At 37.7% G+C, this 25,098-nt stretch overlaps 1 protein-coding gene across 14 annotated transcripts in view; it reads left to right on the forward strand.

Annotated features, from left to right (window-relative positions):
• The window catches only part of cacna1ab (calcium voltage-gated channel subunit alpha1 Ab), a 127,085-nt gene that overhangs the window by 67,274 nt on the left and 34,713 nt on the right, over window positions 1-25,098 (forward strand). For 13 of the 14 annotated variants that reach the window (XM_089124800.1, XM_089124801.1, XM_089124789.1 and 10 more), the window contains exons 6-35: window positions 1,225-1,316; window positions 2,075-2,227; window positions 2,313-2,488; window positions 2,580-2,683; window positions 2,973-3,088; window positions 3,256-3,297; window positions 3,391-3,477; window positions 3,581-3,787; window positions 4,769-4,881; window positions 5,064-5,176; window positions 5,611-5,742; window positions 5,863-5,935; window positions 6,092-6,209; window positions 7,177-7,244; window positions 7,354-7,460; window positions 9,377-9,427; window positions 9,933-10,065; window positions 10,734-11,248; window positions 11,739-12,040; window positions 12,393-12,528; window positions 12,608-12,737; window positions 13,219-13,278; window positions 13,366-13,472; window positions 20,663-20,762; window positions 20,875-21,035; window positions 22,071-22,211; window positions 22,292-22,493; window positions 23,154-23,318; window positions 23,403-23,513; window positions 23,857-23,940. In XM_089124800.1, the coding sequence (XP_088980926.1) occupies window positions 1,225-1,316; window positions 2,075-2,227; window positions 2,313-2,488; window positions 2,580-2,683; window positions 2,973-3,088; window positions 3,256-3,297; window positions 3,391-3,477; window positions 3,581-3,787; window positions 4,769-4,881; window positions 5,064-5,176; window positions 5,611-5,742; window positions 5,863-5,935; window positions 6,092-6,209; window positions 7,177-7,244; window positions 7,354-7,460; window positions 9,377-9,427; window positions 9,933-10,065; window positions 10,734-11,248; window positions 11,739-12,040; window positions 12,393-12,528; window positions 12,608-12,737; window positions 13,219-13,278; window positions 13,366-13,472; window positions 20,663-20,762; window positions 20,875-21,035; window positions 22,071-22,211; window positions 22,292-22,493; window positions 23,154-23,318; window positions 23,403-23,513; window positions 23,857-23,940 (4,099 nt within the window). The remainder of the gene's footprint in view (window positions 1-1,224; window positions 1,317-2,074; window positions 2,228-2,312; window positions 2,489-2,579; window positions 2,684-2,972; window positions 3,089-3,255; window positions 3,298-3,390; window positions 3,478-3,580; window positions 3,788-4,768; window positions 4,882-5,063; window positions 5,177-5,610; window positions 5,743-5,862; window positions 5,936-6,091; window positions 6,210-7,176; window positions 7,245-7,353; window positions 7,461-9,376; window positions 9,428-9,932; window positions 10,066-10,733; window positions 11,249-11,738; window positions 12,041-12,392; window positions 12,529-12,607; window positions 12,738-13,218; window positions 13,279-13,365; window positions 13,473-20,662; window positions 20,763-20,874; window positions 21,036-22,070; window positions 22,212-22,291; window positions 22,494-23,153; window positions 23,319-23,402; window positions 23,514-23,856; window positions 23,941-25,098) is intronic. The other variant, XM_089124796.1, reaches the window with a different exon arrangement.

Genomic DNA, 25,098 nt, shown 5'->3' on the forward strand with positions numbered 1-25,098 from the left:
ATCTTATATCAGCAGCTGAAGCACTTTAGTCCTGATCTCAGATCCGTCCTTTAAGTGTTGAATGTAGATTTGCATCTGTCTCAGGCTTATTGAATCACACGAGATGGGTCATAAATAGGTGTTATTTGTTACGTGAGACAGCAGATATACAGCATGTAAATGAATTACTGACCGTTTCATCCAAATATCTCAGCTGGGTTTGCTCAAAGAGGGCACCGCCTGCTGATCTGTGATCAGGTTTTCAATTTAGGTTTGGTTGCGAATATTCGAGACAGATCCTATACGCTTATTATATAGAGATGGCGCCATCTCATCCTCATTCTCAAAACATTATTGCACCATGTGACATCACAAACGAACTAATATGATTCAGATCGTTGATTGAATTAGTCACAATGTTCTTGCCAATTGAATGGCTTAACAGGAAGAGCTGAAAAAGCAGAAGACATTAGAGAATGAGTCAGGAGACAAGTTTGCTGCATTCTGTCCAGTTTGCTTAAGTCCATCCATCCAACCATTCTCTCTCTTTTCTTTTAGCTTATGTAGGTGTTTGCTGCATGTGATGGCAGAGCAGTTAAAGGCCTATTGACTGAGCCAGTGGCTGGCGCTCTAGATCATAACCACTAATGAATGAGCTCTTAGCAACATTGGCATCGCTGCATATACAGGCAACAGCAGAAGGGAGTGAAAATGTGTTGGAAAAAGAGCAAGGAGGGCTACATTCAGTGTCATGGCTCAACTATAACTTTTTTCTGTTGACTACAGATGTAGTCTGTGATATAAACTAAACTTTAAAAAGGGGAGGAGCTGTTCAATATGTCCTGTCCTGCTGTTTCAGTGGAAATTACATCAACAGATTGAATAATGCTGCGCATTTCAAGGCACTTCAGTGGGCCTTTAAAGATCAGATGATCAGACCAGTGTGTGATGTGAGAACAGAGTAGTGTGTGATCAATTATTTACCTGCTATTGACCTCTTCTCAGGTTAGCGTGCCCGTGCATGCATGTGACTGTATATTGTTTGGGTCCAAATTTCCCCCCATAAATGAGATAATATGACAAAACTTCCCTTTGAAAGAGATGTGAAGAAGTCGTAATTTGAAAAAGAAAAAAAATCCTGATAAACAGATGACTGAATACGAGTGGAAGAGCAGAAAGTAGATTAAATCTGTAAGGTTAAATGAACAGACATTAAATGTTTTTTTTTCTCTCTCTGTTTTCCAGTATCCTGTCCTCCGTGGGGTCAGAATTAGACCTACGGACATTGCGAGCAGTCAGAGTGTTGCGGCCACTAAAATTGGTGTCAGGAATTCCAAGTGAGCGTTTTTTCTGTCTGCATTGATCAATGTCTAACAAAGCTCTCTGTTACCCCTTTTCCACCAAAAAAGAACTGGTTCGGAAATGGTGCTGGTTCAAAGTTGGTTCAACTTGCGAACCTGTTTGTTTTTCCATTGATTGGAGCGCCCAGGAAACGACGTAGTTACGTCACTGTGTACGTCGCCATACGTCTTAGCTAGAAACGCTTGCAAGTACAACATTACCTTGGGATTATCTCTAACTCGTATACCAAGAAGGCTTTAAAAACAATGAAATATGTAAGTCTTTTAATATTTCCGTTTGGTATGTAATCTTTTCTGATAAGGTATGTACCCCTGTCTTGTGTCTTTTTTTCTTTCCATTTATTTGTTCTATATTGTGACTGTTTTCTTCTTCGCTTATAATGTTTTCAATAAAAAAAAAAATAGAAATGCTTGCGCCAACTTCAAGCATAACAAGTACAAAGGCGGACTTCATCGTGTTTCTGCAAATGTTTCTCCTGGATTTGCGATCCTATATTATGATCAGAAAAGATGTTTAGAACACATCTAAACCCGCCTCAGACCCAGACGTTAGCATGACGTGGTAAAAGAACGGTTCTAGTCCAGCAACCAGTTTTCCCAGCCGAGAACCGGTTTTTTGGCTGTCGAAACACAAAGAACTGGTTCGCGCGCAGGCACTGGCTCCGAACCGGCTCTCAAAATGCTTTGGTGGAAAAGGGGCTTGTGCAACATGCAATAATGTCATTACTCTCCAGGCCTGCAGGTGGTGCTGAAGTCCATCATGAAGGCCATGATTCCACTTTTGCAAATTGGCGTGCTCTTATTTGTGGCCATCCTTATGTTTGCCATTATTGGCCTGGAGTTCTACATGGGCAAATTCCACGAAACATGCTACGACAATGTCACACGTGAGCTTTTCTCATAGACGAAAGAAAATCAGTTGACCTTTGAGTTGTATGCCTCTACCAAAACCTGTGCATTTACATTATTCAGATGAGATTTTTGACGAACAGCCCTGTGGTGCTCGAAGCTGTCCGGAATGGTCGAGTTGTATGGAATACTGGATCGGGCCAAACTATGGCATCACACAGTTCGACAATGTCCTTTTTGCCGTGCTCACTGTTTTCCAGTGCATCACCATGGAGGGTTGGACGGACATGCTTTATTACGTAAGAGTAAAAGCCAATGATTTAACACTGATTCCATTTTTTTTAAATTTGATCTAGATGACAATATTTGATAAATATTTGTGTGTTACAGAGCAATGATGCCTTAGGGAGTGCATGGAACTGGATGTACTATGTTCCCCTCATCATCATAGGATCCTTCTTTATGCTTAATCTGGTGTTGGGTGTCCTTTCAGGGTAATATCTATCTTTCTATCTATCCATCTTGTGTGTCAGCTATCAATCTGTCTATTGATTGTTCTTTTATTAATCTAAACTGTCTATTTATATCTATGTCTGTCTGTCTGTCATTCTATCTGTGTATTGGTCTATTGTTCTATCAGTTATACTACCTATTTATTGTTCTATTGTGCCTGTCTATTGTTCCATCCATCCATCATTTGTATAAAATATTCCTATATTTGTTTTTGATTAATAAGTTGCTAACTATATTGGCATCTTTTTATTTTTTCTGGTTTCCCCGCAGCGAGTTTGCCAAAGAAAGAGAGCGTGTGGAGAACAGGAGCGAGTTCCTCAAGCTCAAACGTCAGCAGCAGATAGAGAGAGAACTCAATGGATATCTGGAATGGATCTGCAAAGCAGGTCTGTGCATAAACAAATGTATAGATATAAATTCATGTCCTGAATTATCTGCAGAATGCAACCATTAGTTTTTACTAGTTTGGACGTTTCTGCATAAATAAAATGCATGTAAAAATACAAATTTAATATGCATCAAGCATTTTTCAATACTCTGTCTCTTTTTTCAGAGGAGGTCATACTCGCTGAGGATGACATTGGCCCCGGTGACAGTATGAATGTTCCTGTTTTGTGCATGCTAAACAAAGTCACGGAATTTAAAAATGCAGTAATAATTCACACTCCCTGAATGTGTTTTTGCACAGGATCTCGTCGCAGGCCCACATTAAAGAAAAACAAAGCTGACCTTTTAAATCCAGAAGAAGGAGAGGACCACATGGGAGATGCAGTTGGTAAGAATCATTCAGATCATACGATTATTTAATGTTTCTTTAATTTGTAACGCAGAGGAAGTGATCTGGATGTTGTCACAATGTTATGTGCGTATGTTCTCAGGGTCGCCCTTTGCTCGTGCGAGCATAAAGAGCGGGAAGGGTGACGGAACTCCGTTTAACAAGAAAGAGCGCCGTCTTCGCTTCTTTATTCGAAAGATCGTAAAGACTCAGACGTTCTACTGGACCGTCCTCAGCCTGGTGGGACTCAACACACTGTGCGTGGCCGTCGTACACTACGATCAGCCCGAGCTACTGTCAGACTTCCTCTGTGAGTTGTTTGTTTGTACATTTGTTATCGTGGCAGACCTATTTTTGAATCTGGCCAGCATTATGTCCCATTGTCCATTTCACTCCTCAAATAGTAGAGCTAGACCGATAAATCGGCAGGCCGATATTATCGGCCGATATTAGGCATTTTCCAAATGATCGGTATCGGCAGTTATAATGGCCGATAAATTAATATTTCAAAAATAAAATAAAAACGGACGAAACACGCTTCAACCATGTCATGAGCGTTGGAGTTGTATAGTTCTACACCGTTCTACATCTTTGAGTTGGTCACTACATTGACACATTGCTGGAATAACAATTAAAAGAACATCCCCATCAGTTTTCTGAACTCAAATAAGCATGACAAAATTTCTAACTATCATGTCCAGTTTTGCAGCTGTTAAATAAGCCGAAAGTGAAGCGGAATTAGCTAGTAATAGTTACGTTACGTTGTTACAGTGTAGTTGACTGACTGTCCTTTTAACTTTTGACAATGTGACTGAGGTATTTCTTTAATAGCGCGTGACATATTGAAAATGTATGTTTTACAATTTGCAGTATGACGTTATCCATTGCTAAATTATGGCTCATCATAGACTAGTTAACCACAAATATAGCTAATGCCACTATCATCAGCCTGTTCTGTTGTGACAATAAAAGAAACAAGTTTCTTTTTAAAATGCATTATCATATTATTTTTGTTAAAACTCATACATAACTAAAAATAACTAATGTTAGGGAAATCTGTTAAAGTTTTGTTGCGCGTTTCTGAAATAAAAAACAAAAAAATATATATCAACCGATATATCGGAATATCGGATTTTAAAACCAAAAAAATCCTTGTATCGGTTATCGGCCTTCAAAATCCTTTATCGGTCGGGCTCTATCAAATAGTTTTCGGTTTCCTGTCAACTCCTTATTCGCCTCTGTTTCCTATTATCCCACTTTCTGTCTTATCTCTCTTTCTCTTTTTTTCCAGATTATGCTGAGTTCATTTTCCTAGGCCTCTTTATGTCAGAGATGCTGATTAAGATGTACGGACTGGGGACGCGCCCTTATTTCCACTCCTCATTCAACTGTTTCGACTGTATCGTGAGTGCCCTTCTCTCTTGGCCCATTTAAAGTCTCACTTTCTCCCCCTCTCGCTTTTTTGTAATTTTTATCTCTGCCTCTGTTTTTAACCTCCACACGCCGCTGACCTACATTAGATGCAGACTTAAGTCCTTGTTAGCCAGTCCCAGTTCCTTATTTGTGTAACTGTGTACGTGTTTCAGGTCATCGTTGGCAGCATATTTGAGGTGTTCTGGGCCATGGTCAAGCCAGGGGCGTCCTTTGGAATCAGCGTGTTACGAGCTCTCCGACTACTTAGGATCTTCAAAGTCACCAAGTGCGTTCTGTTGCTTTCATTCAATCTCTTGAGTCGTCCATCACCCATCATTTTGTTGGTTTTTGTGTTGTCCCCCTCTTGAGATTTGAACCAAGAACAAGATTGCACTGCTGATTTTCAATGTCTTCGGTAGCAAAAATAGTTTTCTCATCCTCACGTCTCCAGACTTCTTTCAACATGGAATACTAAAAAGAGATCATGCTCTTTTCCATACAATGAAAGTCATTGGAAACTGGGGCTTTCAAGCACCAAAGCAGTAGCCCAAATACTATATTTTCACATCTTCTAAAGCCATATGATGGATTTGTCTGAAGAAAATACTGGAATTTAAGCCATTTGTCAATCTTGTGTTTGAAGCAATGTCAGGGCAATAAATGATGTTAGAATTTTAATGTTTACTATATTTCCTTCGTCTGTCTCTCTGTCTTTTTCAGATACTGGGCGTCTTTGCGTAATCTGGTAGTGTCTCTTCTGAACTCCATGAAGTCCATTATCAGTTTACTTTTCCTTCTCTTCCTCTTCATCGTGGTCTTTGCTCTTCTCGGCATGCAGCTGTTCGGTGGACAGTCAGTATAGATCTACATTTCGCTGCCAACTCTCTTAATCAGTTTCTCAGTCAGATACAATCAATTATTATGCATAGCCTGTTATCATTGTAAAAGTCCATTTGATGTTTTTCTTGCCAGGTTTAACTTTGAGCAAGGCACTCCTCCCACAAACTTTGATACTTTTCCTGCTGCCATTATGACAGTGTTTCAGGTAGGTTATGTTAGCACATATAGAGCATTCTAAGGCATGTACAGATATAATAATAGATAATTATTCTTAAAAGAACTTACAATTTCTGTGATAAAATAGACCATGTTTATGTGTTTCAAGAGCACCTGTTAATAAAGCATATATATGTGTGTATAGATTCTAACAGGAGAGGATTGGAACGTGGTGATGTATGATGGCATTAAGTCTCAGGGAGGGGTGGACAAAGGAATGATCTTCTCCGTATTCTTCATTGTCCTCACACTCTTTGGCAACTGTATCCTTCTTAATCACATACAAACACACAAGCATTTTCGTTACTACATAACGGGTTGGTGCGTTTTTATGTTTTGAAAAAACTCATCACCATGTACGCATTTATTTAATAAAAAATACTGTGAAATCAGTAATATTGTGTATTATTATTGTAATTTATTTTAAAATGTTATTTATATCTGTTATGACAAAGCTGAATTTTCCACTGCCATAACTCCTGTCTTCAGTGTCACATGATCCCAATGTTGAAAACAGTTCATGCTTTTATTATTTACCATAATCGTTTTTTTTTTTTTTCAGGAATATTTAGTGAGTAGAAAGTGCAGGAACCGCATTTTATTTGAAATAAATTAGGGCTGTGCAAAAATTAATTGCGATTAATCGCATCCAAAATAAAAGTCTGTGTTTAAATAATATATTTGTGTGTGCTGTATATAATTATTTTGTATATATAAATACCTATGCATGCATGTATATATTTAATAATTATTTGTGCTTAAATTCTGTATATATATAAATACATAATCTATGTTATATAAATATAAATATTTTATATATGAATAACACATTTTCTTAAATATATACATGCATGTGTGTGTATTTATTTACACAAAATAATTATATACAGCACACACAAATATATTATGTAAACACAGACTTTTATTTTGGATGCGATTAATCGCAATTAATTTTTGCACAGCCCTAAAATAAATATTTATAGAACTTTTTTTAAATCTACCTACATGATGTGAATTGATGAATTGGCAGTAATTGTAGTGGAATATTTGTTACTGAACTTTGGATTAGGGATGTCACAAGTAGGATCTGTTATGCACTAAATCTGCCATTGTCTTGTCAGTCATCCCTCTTTACTCTCATCACATGATAAGTGAAATCTGACACAGTGTCTATGACAAACTATGTAAAACACAAGTCCTGTCTGTTGTTTCTTAACCCTGTCCTCTCAGACACACTACTGAATGTATTCTTGGCTATCGCTGTGGACAACCTGGCCAATGCTCAGGAACTAACTAAGGTTAAACACAATTTCTCTGTCTCAGATTCACCATTCATGGACATTTCTCCCCATACAATTTTGCTTATTTTTATATATGTATGTTTCATTTTATTTTTTTATTATCTAGGATGAACAACAAGAAGAGGAGGCCACATCACAAAAGCTTGCTCTTCAGAAAGCAAAAGAAGTGGCAGAAGTGAGCCCACTGTCTGCTGCCAACCTCTCTATTTCTGCGTGAGTTACTCCACACACTAAAAATCCACACCTGTACAAATACGGACACACATACAAATTTACCTAGCAGCCTATATGGGTATGTTTCTTTTGACTTCTATTTTTCTTGAAAGTGAATGGGCTCTATGCACGGCGTTATTTCCGGTGAAGGATTAGGGATGCTCGATAACTTCCGCCGATCATAGAGTCCAATGCAATACCGAGAATTTATATTGAATTTTATACTCCATGGTTATACTAATGAAACGTTAGTCACAAAAACAGATAAAACAGACACCCCTCGTTGTGTTTATGCTTCTTTTTAAAATTATATTAAATAAACATAACTATATATAAAATTACATCTAAACGTATGTACGTTTCGTTTCAAAGACGGGAGGACAGTAAATATTGAAGACTCTGCCATAATCCCGTTTTCTCCGGTTTTCCTCCGCTTTAATCTACACAACCGGAAATGGACGAGCATCCTTACGTCAAATGTGGAACTTATGCGTGCCGTGCATATAGCCCATTGCAAAAATAATGACTGCCGTGGATCAAAAAATCAAAATTCAGGGGGCAAATTTTGCCAATGTTGTGCCCAAAAGTAATAGCTTGGTTAAAGACACACACACCATAGCAATGAAGCCATGCCCAGTTTTTCATAAATATTCATGATCAAAAGGTGAAATTCTTACAAGACACCTCTGACACTCAATGACACACAAATACCATGAATATGAATATATGCAAATGAGTCTTAAAAAATACACTTTACACAAACTGACATAATATAGTGCACTTTAACTTTATTACTGTTAGAGGCCTTGTCTGATGTCTGATGGAATTTGATCTGGTACTGTAAGCTAGTTTAAATGCTTAAAGCCTAGCTTAGCTGAGTTTAGCTTAGCCTGTCAGCTTAACTTTATCATCTTGTTTGAGTAAATCCACTCTAATTCACTTTCCAGCAGACTTGCTTAAACCTGCTTGATCATATAGTATGAAACACCCCTAAGGACCATTTCTTTTTATTGTTAAGGGATAGTTCACCCAAAAATGGAAATATTTGTAATTTACTTAACTTAATGTTGTTCCAAATCCATATGACTTTGTTTTATTGGAAAGAACACAAAAAAATTGATATTTTAGACCCCCAAAATAATACCAAGAAAGAAAAATACCATGAAAATGCATAGGACTATATATAAGTCTTTTGGAGGCATGCCTCAGAACACATATTATGAGTTAAATTTGCTGTTGAACTACAGTTTTATGTGTGGTATCTGTTTGTGACGTGGGTTTTTCTATGTGTTTGGTTCCTCATTAAATTCTTTATTCAGTCACTAATAATGGTCAATAATGTTTTCATTTTTTTTGTATGTGCATGTATGTGTGTATGTTATAATTAACTAACACTTACACTATGACCTAACCAGACATGATGCGACAAGTTTTCAGTGATTTGTCTTTCCGCACTGAAAGTAACAATGCTGAACATCGTGAAACAATCAAGCAGAACATATTTGATTTAAGACCAATGAGATTTTACTGTCATCACTTTATTGTGTCTGATTAGGACATGGTTACACATTTATAGTGAAAATACATTTTAGTCTATTTATTTTTGTTCAGTAAATAAATATGTTAATAACTTGACTGTGGTTAGTCAGATAAGTTTAAAGATAACTTGGAATAAACCAGGAACTTGGAATAGCTAGTCTGCCAGCAAGCAGGTTTGAGAAGTTTTATATTTTCCATGTTTTAAAAAGCGAGAAATTCCTGGTTTATGCCAAGTCATCCCTAAGCACGTTTGACAAACCAAACAAGTTACCTTCAGTGAACGGCACCCTGTGAGGCCTGTTCGCTTTGTCAGCTGTTTCTGTGATAGTTGTGGCAGCGTTGTTTTTATGTTCCTTGTTTCACCCCCCTCTCCTCAGAGTTACAGTAAAATCTGAACGTATCGATGCCACAGACAGTTTACTGGACTGGTATTTATTTATTTACTTACTCATTTTTTTGTTCTGTATCCCTTTTTCTTTTGCTTTCCGCCTTCCTCATGTTTTGTATGGGTGTTTTTTTTTTTATGTTACCTGCTGCTGTAGCTGCAGTCTTGTGTTGTAACACTGAGGCTGAGGTATCATTGGCTGTGATGACACACACTGCCTCCTCCACAGCAGCACTGCAAGCACAGGGCTGCTTGTAACGCTGTTTTGGTCTCGATCCATCTCTGCCTTCCTCTCTCAGTCTGTCTGAACATGTCTCAGTGCCCAATGCTATTTTTCAGTATGTCTCCCCCTCCAAACCCCCCTCCCCTTCACAGAATTCATGAGCCACATCCATGTTCTCTTGCTGGGGACTAAGGGACACTATCATTTCCTTCCACCCTGGGTCATTACTCATAGGTGCTTTAGGGGAGGAAAACTAAGGCTTTTCTTCCTCCCTTGTTTAAAATCATTCTCTTTTTCTGTCTGTCTCTATTTCTTCACTCTGTAGTAAAGAGCAGCAGAAGAACTCGAAAGGTTCTAAGTCAGTGTGGGAGCAGCGCACAAGCGAGATTCGCAGACAGAACCTGATGACCAGCAGAGAGGCACTTTACAATGAACTTGATGCAGAAGATCACTGGAAGGTCAGAGACAATTCATAGATCTCGAACGAAGAGTGATGATTTTGTGGTGATGACGTTTTTGTTTTTAGAAAGAAGTAGAGTTTCATTCAATTATTCAATTGTTAAATTTTTATTCAGCAAGGATGCATTCATTTGATTGATTTTAACATTGTTATACAGTTCAACTTCAAATAAATACTGTTCTTTTGAACTTTCTATTCATCAAAGAATCCTGAAAAAACGTTTTACGATTTCCGCAACAACAACAACAAAAAAAAAGGCCAAATTTGACCTGTTCATCATGGCCTCCCCATATACATCCCCATATACTTCATCATGTGTCCTCTCCACCAATAAGCTGGTGTGTGGTGGGTGTTCTGGTGCAATATGGCTGCCGTCGCATTATCCAGGTGGATGCTGCACACTGGTGGTGGTTGAGGAGATTCCCCCTTCCATGTAAAGCGAGTACCCAGAAAAGTGCTATATAAATGCTACAAATTATTATTATTATAGAATTTTAACTGTATATGTAAATAATTATTTCATATTGACCATTATTCTAATATCGGTGCTTTCCCAGTTCACAATAAAACATATTAAATGGGTCAATTTTGATTTAATGTTTACCACTCTTTTTTCTTTGGAAAGTAACATTTTTAGTTGATCAAATCTACTTTTTGTATCTCTAGATGAACTACCGCAACCGTCCTGACATGAAGACCCACTTGGACCGCCCACTAGTTGTTAATCCTCAGGAGAACCGCAACAACAATACCAACAAGCCCCGACCGGGTGAACCAAACCCCCAGGAGCTGAACCAGCAGAGGGGTGAAGAATACTTGCAGCACCAGCCCCGATACCACCATCATCACAGTCATCATCATCACCACCACCACCACACCCACTCCAGCCGCCAGTCCCTACACCACCCAGAGCAGGGGGAGGTGGGTAGCGAATATGCCCAGAGAGCAGGCGAGGACGTGGAGGGCGCAGGCGAGCACAGGCGACCCAGGCACCACCAGCACCGAAGGAGGGATGAAGATGGAGCAGAAAGAGGGAGAAGACACAGAGAACACCACAGCAGAGGAGAGACAGGAAGAGAAGGGGAGGAGGGCCAAGAGAAGAGGCAGAGGAGGCATCGCCATGGAAACCATGGGGATGGAGATGGAAGGAGGGATAGGAGTCGACAGCATCAAGCTAGAAAGTGAGTGTGCTATATTTGTGCATCTGTGTTCGTTTGGAACAGCATAGGAACTTGATGTATTGATTTGAATCAGTGACTCATTATTTTTTTCAGTGAATCATTTACAAGAATCATCTAAACTGAAATAAATCAGTTTTACTTTTAATGAATATTAATAAAACTAAAATAGAAACTTTATATATATATATATATATATTCACATATATAAACACACACACACACACACACACATATACAGTATATATATATATACAACTAATAGCAATGACAAAAACACGCAACAAAATTACTGACTAAAATGAAAACAGAAATGATAAAAATAAATAGGCCTTCAAAATTAATAAAAACTATAGTAATATATTATTGATAATAAAATAACACTGCTCAGAATATACAAATAATTCTAAATCTAAGCAGCTAATTACATTGTAACTGTTGTTTCACCTGATAACCTGTCTTCCCCTGTTTGCATTTTTTTATTTATTTGAAGAGAGGCTAGTTTATCGTTGGCCCGTCCAATTCAGCCAGGTCTATCTCACACGGAGAGCCAGTACAGTGAGGATATGGACAACTTGCGAAACAGCAGCAAGATGGCCATCCATGACCCTGATCCTGATCTTTATGACCCCTACTGTGACCCAGAGCAAGCCAATAATCTGCTGAACCTGCGTGGACCAGATCTCCATGACAGCAGTCTCATTCTGACAGACTCCTCCAAAACCCCCAGCAAACTCGACCACACTGCCATAGATATGCCCCCGATTTACCCCTCACTCAACGCCAAGTTACAAGGTGAGGAATGTGCATGTGTGAATACAGGATTAACTTTTAAACTTTTAACAGGGTGGTTTACCCAAAAATTCAAATACTGTAATCATTTACTCGCCCTGTATAACACAAAAGAAGATACAGATCAATAGTCCAGTGTTGTTTCTGACCCCATTGGCTTTCATTGTATGCACAATAACAGTTTATAACAGTTTGATAACAACATGTTGGGGGGAAAATAAATATTTTTTTTAAATGTGTGTGAACTATCACATTTTATTACATTGATTTTAAAAAGAAAAACTGAATTTAAATGTGGTCAAATGTGTTAAATGTAGCTTGTAGCTTACATTCCCACATTCCTTTCATCGTGCAGTGAACAAAAATGCCAACACGGAGCCGGCTAAAGAAGGAGAGAAGAAAGAAGAGGAAGAAGACGATGGTGGCGACGAAGACGGACCCAAACCCATTCCCCCATTCAGTTCTTGTTTCATTCTATCCACAACCAACCCGTAAGTGTGTGTTCAAATGTGTAAGTGCATGTGTGCAAAGTAAATTCTTTAACTTATCATAACCAATGTGGGTTTTCAGGTTCCGGAGATGCTGTCATTACATACTGACGCTACGTTATTTCGAGATGTGTATTCTGTCAGTCATCGCTATGAGCAGTATTGCATTAGCGGCTGAAGATCCTGTATCGCCAGAATCACCTCGAAACAACGTAAGACTAATGTTCTGAATATTTGTTTTTGTTTCTAACTTTCTAACCTTTCTAGAAGTAATGTTATGCCTACTTGAAAATACCACCAACCAGAAGGACTTTGGGTTTTCAAAATACAACTATGTGGTGCAGTATTTTGGACCAATGAGATTTAGTTTTAGAAGAGTTCTTAACATTGTCTCAAGCTGTGCTTTCACATAAATCTTAAATAAATAAAATCTTACAATACATTGTTATTAAGTATTTTTTGCCCATATTGAAACTACAACCAACAATCAGAAATATTTCAGATGTTTGACATCTGCAGTTTTTTGAACCAATGAGATTTCACTGTGGGCGGAACAATACGAGCAACCAACAGCTAGTCCTAACAGCTAGTTTGGACAAAACTTTAAATGGATTTGACGTGATTTGTTTTGGTTGCTTTGTTGACTCTATTTGATGGCAAACAATTTCAATGCATTTGCTTTCTTTTTTCCAGGTTTTGCGTTACTTTGACTATGTATTCACGGGTGTGTTCACCTTTGAGATGCTCATCAAGGTAAAGTGTGCACGAGATGATTTGTGCGCTGGGATTTTTAGTGTGTCATTTTATCTATTTGCTTTAATCCTGTGCTCTGTGTTTCAGATGGTTGTGTTAGGCTTGGTTTTGCATGAGGGCTCATATTTTCGTGACCTCTGGAACTTTCTGGACTTTGTAGTGGTTAGTGGTGCCCTGGTAGCCTTTGCCTTCACGTAAGTGCCCTTTGCTCCACCGTGTCCTGCCCCACAGTGCTGCCTTCTGCCCTCTATCTTTTCTTCTGCCACCCTGTTGCCCCGCTGCCACCTTGGAGTCTCTTTAATAGTTTCTGCCACTTTCTCTCTTGGTCTCGTTCTCTGTTCTTCTCCTGTCAGCACTTCATGCTCTTCTGAGTTCTCTATTTCTATTTCTATTTTTTATTTTTTTTTTGGTCGCTTTGCATTCTTTCTCACTCAATCAGACACGAAGATGAAGGTCTTTCTCTCTTTACACACACTCACGCTCAAACAAACACTCACTTTCTGTCAGGACTGGCCTGTCTGTCTCTATATTTTCTGTTTGACCAATGAGCACTCCCAGCTTTCTTCTTGGCCTCAGCCCTATTTCTTTCCCATTCAACTCCTGCCATTAGTTCTATGTGATGCACACAAACTTTTTCCCTCCATTATACTGTGTCCGACACTTCTGTTTGCCTGTCTGTCTTTCGTCCCTCACCATTCATCTTTTATCTCATCTCACACTCTGTCCTTCCTCCTGGTGCTAAAACAACTTTTCTTTGTTTCCTCCTTTAACTGTGACTTTCAATCAATCCATAAATACTAGATTCTCTGAAACAACTCCAGTCAAAACCAACAAATGCACAAATTGTATCTTAGTGAAATGATCCAAATTGAGCAAATGGAGAATTCTGCTCAAATCTCAGATATGCGTCTCAATATTTGTTTTATCTGATAAAGTTTAATGATTGATTGATTTTATTCTTTTAGAAACTCTACCATGACCCAATGTAAAATTAAAAACAGATATTATGTTTTAATAAAATAAATAAATCAATCTAATCAACTTTTACTGGTACATTCCTTTATTTATTTAGTGAGTTAGTGATTAGATTTTTTTAGAAACTCTACCATAAGCATAAGCAAAATGTTTGTTTTGTTGGAGTATCAGGGCTCTTTTCCATCGTCATTATTCCACCAACCAAGTATTCACCATAACCTTGTCCCCTCACACTTTCCCCCCTGCTGAGAAGGGTAGTTTTGTGCCCTTTGGGGCCCTGTGGGGGTGAGGGGTCTCCAGGCACCTGTAGCCCTTTAGTGCCCAGGCGGTTTCCATGTTTGGATCAGCAAGAGCCCGTCCTGCCGCAGGTACTCTGGTTTCTTTCCTATGCACGGCCTGGGGGAGCAGAAGCCTGGGGATGTAAAGAGAGTGGTTGAAGCATTAAACTGAACCCCAGAGTGGGAAGATCAGCTAGTCACTAAGAAAGGAGAGCAAGTGAACACTGCTGATGGGGCTTTGAGCGTGGAATGATTTTTACTCTTGTTTAACCCTTTTTGGTTATTCTTTTAAGTGTCTGTTGTGCATGTATGATCATAGAATGTGTACATCCTCCTCAGCCCCATAGGCCAGATATGTGTATACAAGAAACAAGTTTTTTCATGTTTGTAAAAGGATTACTGGGTGTCATAAATGGCATAACACTGGTTTGTTGCATTAAATATGTGTCTGCACACTTTTAAACAAGACTTTTAGTCTAAATTAATAGGATAAGCAATAGGTAAGTTAATAAATATCTCATGCATAGTTTGCTATAGGCATCTATCTGTTTATTATGTGTGATTGCAGGTGTTTACATTATTGCATGTCCATTCAGTTCAAATTCTTTTTTCAGCTGCGCTGGATAACACTTTGCTATCCAAACGTCTTTACAAGCAAGAATGGCCCCAACAAGCAATAAAAATTAGGGACTGAGGAAGGTGGACATGATTATTTACAGTACATCAGTCAAACTATCAGCATACATGCACTTTTTAATAATCACTTTCTTAATCTAATTATTGTATTAAAGGGGTGATGAACTGAGAAATCTAATATTCCTTTAGCTTTTGACATCTAAGAGGTCATCATATTATAAGAATATCCTGTAAGTTTTAGAACTAAAAACGTCCTTGTTAGTCCAATTAAAGCTTTCATTGACACCAGACTCAGCAAACGACACGTTTTTCAAAGTGGGGAACTATGACGTCAAAGAGTATAAAACATCACCCCCACAGAAGAAGATCGACGCCTGCTTCAACATGGCCGGTTTAGCCCCGCCCACCGATTCGCAAATTACACGCATAGCTAAATAACATAGATGCCTACCTCGTAATGACAAACCGGATCGAGAGTGAAACTCATTAAAATATGCAAAACTGTTATCCACTCACAGTGGGCGTTTACTTCCAAATCTTCAATGCGAGACACCCATTAAAAACCGAGCGTTTTTAAGCTGGGCTCAAAACTAGGGTAGAAATTACTTATTCATTTTGATGTTTTTTAATGTAAAAACCAAGCGAACATCATAAGTTGACCTCAGACAACAATATAAAAAAAAATTAAAAAGCCAGTTCATGACCCCTTTACAGTAATATCCCCTTTTTCTCATGTTTTTACTGAAATATTTACCAAGATAATTCACATGGTATGCTGATAAGAATGACTGTTAGCTGAATGCCTCTAGTGAAACCTATCAGGCCGTACATTATGTTTGAATACACATGGCCTGATATGTTTTAATCCTGCTTTGAGATAAAAATCACTCCACACATAATGCCCGGTTTTCATTCCCCTCCCCTGACCCTAATCTAAATGAACCCTCTCCACCCTCTCAACCCTGTTTCTGTCCTGTGTCTCCTCCTGTTCTCATTCCTCAAAACAATTCTTCCCTATCCATTTTCCTTTCCTTTCCTCTCCTCTCCTCTTCTCCATCAGCACTAAGCTGCCTTGGACCGACTCCAGCTGTCAAGCTGTTTATCATTTGGGCCTCCATTTGTTGAGTCTGACAAAGTGAGTGAAAAAGAGAGACCACAAGAGATGTGGAGAGATAGAGAGAACAGGAGATATAGAAGGATATGGTAAAGCAACACAAGAAAAGAAGACTCCAGGTTGACAGTTGCTTCTCATTAATTGGTGTTTTTGACGTCTGTTCATCTTCTGTCCTTCATCTCATTCTCTCTCTCGCACTCACGCACATATGAAATGAAAGGTTATACCGTTTCATTATAACCTGTGATTATTTACTCACTATCATGCTGTTTCAAACCTGTATGTTGTTTTTTTTCCCCCAATATGCCTCATTTTGTGTTCCATGGTTAAAAAAAAACATCTTGCAGGTTTGATACAACATAAGGGTGAATAAATAATTACAATACGTTACTTTTGAGTGAACTATTGCTTTAAGTCTTGTTCTCTCCACTGCTTAATGTTTTCTAAATGGATGTATTCTGGGTATAGGCATGGTCATATGACACACAAGCATCTCTGATTACCCAGAATTCCTTGGTTTGGTGGAGGAAAGGCTTGCCGGTTTGTTAATAGTCTCACAATAAGCACAAAACGACTCAACAAATGATTATGCTTTTGGCACCTTCATTCTTAGAATAAAGAATGAAGTTATTACAAATACCTGCGAAGCATGTAAACAAATAGGTGCTGGAAGTTTGGATTGTTAAATTAGGTATGTGTGGGGTTGTGGACTGTATGTGCTGCTTGAAAGTTACTCAAATAAATACCGTAGAACACTGCCACCTTGAGGAGACAGCAGTGTGGCGGCCATTTTGGCTCCATTGCAGTCAGTTATGGATTCCACCTCCATTCTGGCTCAAGTGTCTGATACAGGGTGCTGATTCAGGGGTAAGGTGGCGAGAATCTCCCTCTGCTCTCAGAGTTGGCATGGTAGAGGGAGGATTCTCTCCTACTGCAGTGGGTTGTCCTAATCTATAAGTGTGACAAGTTTGAATCCTTAGTTATTGATTGGGGACAGGCCCAGAGTAAAGACCTGCCAAATACCTAGCAGGGGTTAGTGTGTGAGAATGATTCAGTCAGAGTCAATATGGCAAAGAGCAGCAGACTCATGCTTGAAATTGCCACACACACTCAGTGTGTGTGTGTGTGTGTGTGTGTGTGTGGCAATGAGTTAATCACTAATAAAGCAGCTAAATTTGATCAGCAAATCAATACACACATTCATTTTATTATAATTTTTGTATATTTTATTGTAATATAATTAGATTTTATTATTGTATTTAATAATACATAATAAAATATGATCATATATCTATTATTATGATTCTGAAAACTGATTATTGATAGATATGTATAATAATGTTTTAAGAGATAATGAGCTTGTTTGTGAAATGATCAGATAGATATGATTTTATCTTAGAAGAACTTTACACTACTTATGTTTATTAGATCTCTCAACAGCTTTCTACATTTTTAAGGATTTCGTCTGGATTTTAAGACTGATTGACCCTTAGTGAATCCCTGCCTCCAACATTACTGGCAAACCCCACCTTAGCAACTGTTGCTGACTAATATGCATCTATGGAGGATTTGTTTTTTTTATTTTTTTATTTTTATTAGAACATTATTAAACAAATATGGAAATAATCATATATAGATGAATTTCATGAAATCTCCATTTCACACCTATGGGACTCTTTGTAAAGCTTGTGTCAGCGAATAAAAGTAATCAAGTAGGCAGCGCTTGGCAAAGGGTCAGTTATATGAGTCTATAGAAATGTTTTGGAATACATTACTTAAAGACGCACTGATCAAAGCTTCAATATAGACCACTGTTGGAATCACACAAAAGCAGTTGTTTTTTAATTACCAATGCAGATGATCAATTTTTGCAATAATTTGTCAGATTATATGTGTAAAACATTGCTTGGTGCATCTTTAATGTAGTTTGACTTGTTCTGTAGTTTTAAATATCTGAACACGGGGGCTTTCAACTCTTTTAATCATTCGCTGGAGTTTTTTTGTTTGGTCCTTTTTCTCTGTTTGTCTGTCTCTCATATTGATGTTGTTCCTCTGCAAACCACTCCCAGTATCTTGTTTCTTTTTCTGTCTCTCTTTCTCTTTTTCTGTGTGTGTGTGTGTGTGTGTATTCCTCTCTTTTCTGTCTCTTTCTTTCTTCCACTGTCTGTCTCTGACCTCTCTTATGTCTACGCCTTGGTGATCAACAGGAGCCTCTCTCGGTAAAGTCTCCCCTCCTTATTGTCGCACGGCTACCGTCCAGCTCACGCGATGGCTTCTCTCTCTTTCTTTCTTTTTCCCTTCCCGACAATCCCTGCTCCTCCCTTCCTCTTTGCTCATCCACTCTGGTTCTCTCCATTCCACTGCTTGTTTTATTCTGCCGTGACTTACATTGGTTATAACGGGTTCATCTGTGGACCTAAGCGTCTGAACACAAAGTTACAGAAGAGATCACACTTTTGTACACTGCTTACAGTACTGCACACCTTTCTCTGAGCACAGTCAGGAGCGAGTAATTGATTATTGGTAACCTGGACCTTTTCCAATGCTCCGACTCAATCAATCTGTCATGAGCTGGCTGGTCTTCAGCTGGGACTTGCCTGGAAATTCAGTTAAAGACAGCTGTCTTGGCCGCTTGATTGAAGAGTTCACTTCTGTTTGTGTTTGGGACCTGTGTAAATACTCTGCCACATTCATAAGACTTAATAAGGATTCATGCTTGATGGCTTACACTGTCTACACTGGATTCAAGATCATCACTAACATTATCATTTAATAGACACTAGAAATGCCAGTACTTTATCTACTCCAGCCACGCCACCATCTGTCTAAAATAAAATAACTTTATTGACAAATGTTAAATGTATTTTTTTTTACTTTGAATATTATTAGTATATATAGTGCTGTCAAATCGATTATTCGTGATTATATAATGTGTGTACATACATAGATGCATATGCTGTATGTATGTGTATGTATATACATATATATAGATCATTTTGCAAGATGTAAACAACACTGGTCCAGAAGCACTTCCTGTTTCAGTTTTTTAACACTACATAAAAGCTGGGATAAAATACAACCAAGAGAACATGTAAAGCTGAATCAAAAAGTTAAACAACATCTTTAAGATTTTTTTCTTTACATGTGAAATAAAGAAAACAGTTACAAACTGACACAGGAAGTGTTACTGGACCAGTGTTGTTTACATCTTGCAAAATGGTCTATACACACACAGACATGTACACACATACTTAATTATATATGATATATTCACACACATATATTACATTATACGCAACCTTTATGTTAGATGTGATTTTACAGCACTAGTTATAAATTTAAATAACCTCATCATTAACCCATTATTAACCTCATTATTTTCTTTTTTATATTTATTTTTAATTAGTTTGTTTTTATTTATTTACCAAGCATTCGTTTATTTTCATGTCATATATATATATATATATATATATACTGAATATAACTCATGCAAAGTCCATTTAATTCCCCCTGATTTCTGTTAGCAATTAAGCAAATTTTTTTTTTTAACCTTGATCAGCCGATTGATCCGTGTTCATGAATGTTTTAGGATAATCAATTTTTTTCAGTTTTCCAGTGTAGACAGACTATGGCACTACACATCAAGTTTCCTGGTCAAAAATTCTTCAAAATGGCAAGCATTTCTTGACGATTTTCTTGTAAAAATCCAAATGGCAGGAAATATACTGACAGTTTTTCATTTTGTTTCCCTTATTGGTTTGAATGCAATGAAATGTCCTTTTAACTTGTCTTTGTCTCCTGGTTTGAGCTTCCTCAAGTTCTTCTAGGGACAAGATACAGTTGGACTCAAGTCCGCTAGCCTCTTGCATCTCAGTGAACCCTCAGTCTTGTCATGTTACCTACAATTAACACAAACAGCCTCCATATCCCAGACCTCCATTCCCTTGTCTGCTCTAACACAGCTAAAAAAAAAAAAAAAAGAAAAAAAAAAGAAAGAAAGAGGTTTGGCTGGGCATTGCACCAGAAAATGCCTGACAGTTTTGATACTTACTTGAATGTGTTATGCTTTTGGAATGTCCAGAGTAGTAAACCTAAAACCATCGATGGTTGAGAATCTGAAGGCCTGTGAAAACTTGCTTGAAGAAAAAAGAGATGTTTGATAATAAGCATTCCACAACAATAATGTACATATAATAGTATTAACTGTTGCATGGTGATATTGAAACTATCTTCTACATTAAGAGTAAAATGGAAGCTCAAAGAATGATCTAAGTGAAATGTGATGAAAATAGATGGAGACGGTCTTTCAAAATGTCCTTATCACTCTTTCGGTCTCATTGTACAGCATGTTAATGTCCTGTTGTTTGCCTCCACTCCTCAGGGGGAGCAGTAAGGGGAAAGACATCAGTGTCATCAAGTCTCTGAGGGTCCTAAGGGTGCTACGTCCACTCAAGACCATCAAACGTCTTCCTAAACTAAAAGTACATTCAAAGACGCACAAATCTGGGATGCATGTTATCGCATCATCCTGATTTCACGTTTTGTTTGCTACATTAGTGCACTATCCTAATTTCATTCGTCTCTTTCTCCCAGGCGGTGTTTGACTGTGTAGTAAACTCTCTGAAGAACGTGTTGAACATCCTCATTGTCTACATGCTGTTCATGTTCATCTTCGCTGTGGTGGCCGTGCAGCTCTTTAAGGGACGATTCTTCTACTGTACCGACGAGTCCAAAGAGTTCGCCCGTGACTGCAGGTAAGGAGAGATGACCTGCAATTAAAGATGATTTTAATAAAAAAATCTGGCGACATGGTCCACAGTAATACACTTAAGGTCCGATCACACCAATGATTAACTATAAATGTAAGTTTATCGATAACCATATTAGCATCCACACCAATGCGTCTGTTTATTATAAGCATGTGCTGTCATTTGCCACTTTAAATGTTTGAACTTTTTAAAGGGATAGTTCACTTTGAAATATTTTTTTATATGTTTTAGCTTACCTCAAGGGCATCCAAGATGTAGGTGTTTTTGTTTCAGCATTATTTTCAATTTTGATATTTTTAGGTCAATCAGTCATATAATGGAGGTCTATGGGGTCCACCTCAAAGAGCATGCACACAGAAGTCCAAATTAAACATGATTCAATGACTCATAAATGTAAGTACACATTGATGGACTAAGACACGAAATGAGCGGTTTGTGTGAGAAAATTTTTACCTTTTGTATCCACAGCCACAAATGGTTACAAGTGTGGTTACAAGAGGTAAATTCCATATAAAAACTGTTTGTTTTCTCACAAAAACCGCTCATTTCGTGCCTTAGGCCGTCAATGTGTATTTACATTTATGAGTCTTTGAATCATGTTTAATTTGTACTTCTCTGTGCATGCTCTTTGAGGTGGACCCCATAGACCTCCATTATATGACTGATAGACACCAACGGTTTCACCTAAAAATATCAAAATTGAAAATACTGCGGAAGCAAAGACACCTACATCTTGGATTCCCTTGAGGTAAGCTAAAACATAGCAAAAATTAATTTCAAAGTGAACTATCCCTTTAAAGACGGGTGGATTCTGATTGGCGTCAATGTTTTTATCATTGTTTAGCTCTAAAAAGTTGTTCCAACAATATTGTGCCATTACCGTTGCATATATCCGTCATAGAATTACAACAATCACTAAAACGTTATAGTTATCGTCCTAGGTGTGAACTGCTCTATACTCACCCATCATTATGAAAAAAAGGCAGTTTGTTGAGTTTTTCTTGTGTATTTGTGTTTCAGGGGCGAATATTTGGTGTATGAGCGTAATAATGAGGTCAAATCCCAGAAGCGGGAGTGGAAGAAGTACGATTTTCACTACGACAACGTGCTTTGGGCCCTGCTTACTCTCTTTACCGTGTCCACTGGAGAGGGATGGCCGCAGTGAGTTGGAATTCACTCACAAATAAGCGCTTGTGTGTCGTTTCTGGTGTCATCGCCTCTTCCTTTCTTTTCTCTTTCAGGGTGTTGAAGCACTCTGTGGACTCCACTTATGAGAACCAGGGCCCGAGCCCGGGGTACCGGATGGAAATGTCCATCTTTTACGTGGTGTACTTCGTTGTCTTCCCCTTCTTCTTCGTAAACATCTTTGTAGCTCTCATCATCATCACTTTCCAGGAGCAAGGAGACAAGATGATGGAGGACTACAGCCTCGAAAAGAATGAGGTAATTGCTATTTTGCTATTTTTCAGGCAACATCCTGTAAATCCTTCAACTGCATTGTGTTTATTAACTGATATCCGAGATTGTGGACAGAGTTTAGTTAACAAATAATAATAAAAAAAAATCGTTAATGACAAAAAATTAATTAAATGCAAGATGACAAAACAAAAACGGTACAAGTAAAGATTGTCACTGTTAGTACACGCTAGCAAAAGGTTAGACTAAACAAGAGCAGCAAAAACAGTGACGTCACACAGGTTATTGATGATTGACAGCGAAAATGGAAACACAAGGGATGACAGAGCAAGAGAGAGCCACGCACAAAATAATAATAAGAAGAATTTAATATACAAAATATTTTTGTACATATGGGACACTCCAAGCACAGACACAAACATGTAATATGTATAGAACATATAACATGTATATAATCATCTATATAAAAATGTGTTTCTGGGGCATAATCGTCTCATTTCAATTGAGATGATTACATTTGTGCACACATTTTTTATATTTAATCACATGCTAATGTGAAAATAAAAAATCAGCTATGAGCATTAGTCAGTTTTACGGCTGCACAGTTTTACTTTCCACTGCAACAAACATCCAACGTGATATGTCAGATGCTTCTTTCACTGTTTTCTGTTTTTCTGTGTCTTCTAGAGAGCCTGTATTGATTTTGCCATAAATGCCAAGCCTCTAACGCGCCACATGCCTCAGAACAAGCAAAGCTTTCAGTACCGAATGTGGCAGTTTGTGGTGTCGCCTCCGTTTGAGTACAGTATCATGGCTCTTATTGCGCTCAACACAGTCGTCCTTATGATGAAGGTAATAGCTTCTTCTTCCTCCCCTAGTATCAATCATGTCTGTACATCCATCCGGGTCTACATTTTTATCACTCTATGTTTCCAGTACGACAGGGCCCCCGAATCGTATGATGCAGTCCTGAAGAACCTGAATATTGTGTTCACGACACTCTTCTTCATGGAGTGTATTCTGAAAATCATTGCCTTTGGTATCAAAGTAAGTCGCGCTGATCGCATTCATACATCCCTGCTCTTCGTAGCATTACTCATCGCACAATCTAAAGATATCACCCATTATTAATTCATACATCCTGTTACTTATTTAGATATTTATGAAACGTTTCTTTCCCTTAACCCCTTTCGAAAAATGTGTTTGGGAAAGAAAAAAAAAACCATCTAATGCACTTGTCTGACTGCATTTGTACATACACTGTCTGAGGCATTTGATTGGATATACTTCTTTAATAGTCTTGTCATTGCAGGATTGGGTAAAATATGGGTCCTCGCTCCCCGAGAACTCATGATTGGTTAACTCACGCTTTCCTTTTGTTTCTCTGCAGAATTATTTCCGAGACGCTTGGAATATTTTTGATTTTGTGTCCGTTATCGGCAGCATCACAGATATTTTAGTGACAGAGTTTGGGGTAAGTGCACTTTTAGACAAGTTTACAAAGCAAATACAGATCGCATCTTAATTCATGTTGAAATTTAATAGACAAATGTGAATTTATCCACTTGTACATAAATACTCATTTTAATCCCTGTAAATGCATCTCTTACTATCACTTCCTTTTCTTTTGACTGTAAAAAGTTGCATTGACACACACATGAATATTTAAGTACTGAATATATAGCATGTTTAATACATCTTTCATATTTTACATGTTTAATGAGGAAGGTTTAAATGCAAACCTGTCAGCAAAATTTAAAAATTTTGTCTACTTGAATTTTTAGCCGTGCAGTCTTTCACATCATGTGTTCATGCTATTGCTAAGTGTTGTGTGTATTTGTACTGGGTGTTGTGTGCGAATGTCAGTGTTTAAGTGTGTGTTTGTGCTGGTGTTGTTTCCTGTCTCTGCTTTTTGTGTCCTCTGTCTATGAAAACTAAACGGACACTTTACTCTGATGTGTTACACTGAAGTTTGTGGGCTCTCCCAGTGGCCACACATTACACAATGTGTACTTTCCGCTGAGCAGTATTATTATTATACAACTATTTATACATATTTTCAAATACATTTTTATTTTATCTTCATTTTTTTTTCATTTTAATTTTAGTTTAACTTTTTTTAGTAATTTTGTGCTTTTCATTTTTCTATTTCCATTTTTTTCTATTTCTATTTAGCTGTATATTTTTATTTTAGTTTTAGTAATGTTAGTACTTTAACTGAAACACATTTCAGTTAGTTGCAAAGATAACATTTATAATTTTCGCTTTTCAGTTTTTCATCTTAAATTTTATAATTTAAAAAAATATTTTATTTAATTTTAGCTTCATTTTAATCACCTAAGACTTTTTAATAAAATAATTTAAATTTTAATTAACAATAACAACACAGCCCCTGCGCTATTTAGCATTGTATTTGTAACATGTTTTTTTTTTTTTTTTTTTTTTAATGCTTTTTAGGTCATAATCCTCATATTTTACTGTCTGGTCAAATCAGTAAAGTATGGTTCGGCCACTGGAACAGCCTTTTATAGTGAATCAATGCCCACCGTACCTGTGTTTGATTAATCAGCCTGTTGACTGTATCCATAACGACTTATTCCTGTTTTATCTTTTTACATGCTTTCTTTGTTCC

The sequence above is a fragment of the Pimephales promelas genome, chromosome 21, assembly GCF_988280905.1.
Source record: "Pimephales promelas chromosome 21, fPimPro1.hap1.1, whole genome shotgun sequence".
Lineage (NCBI taxonomy): Eukaryota > Metazoa > Chordata > Actinopteri > Cypriniformes > Leuciscidae > Pimephales > Pimephales promelas.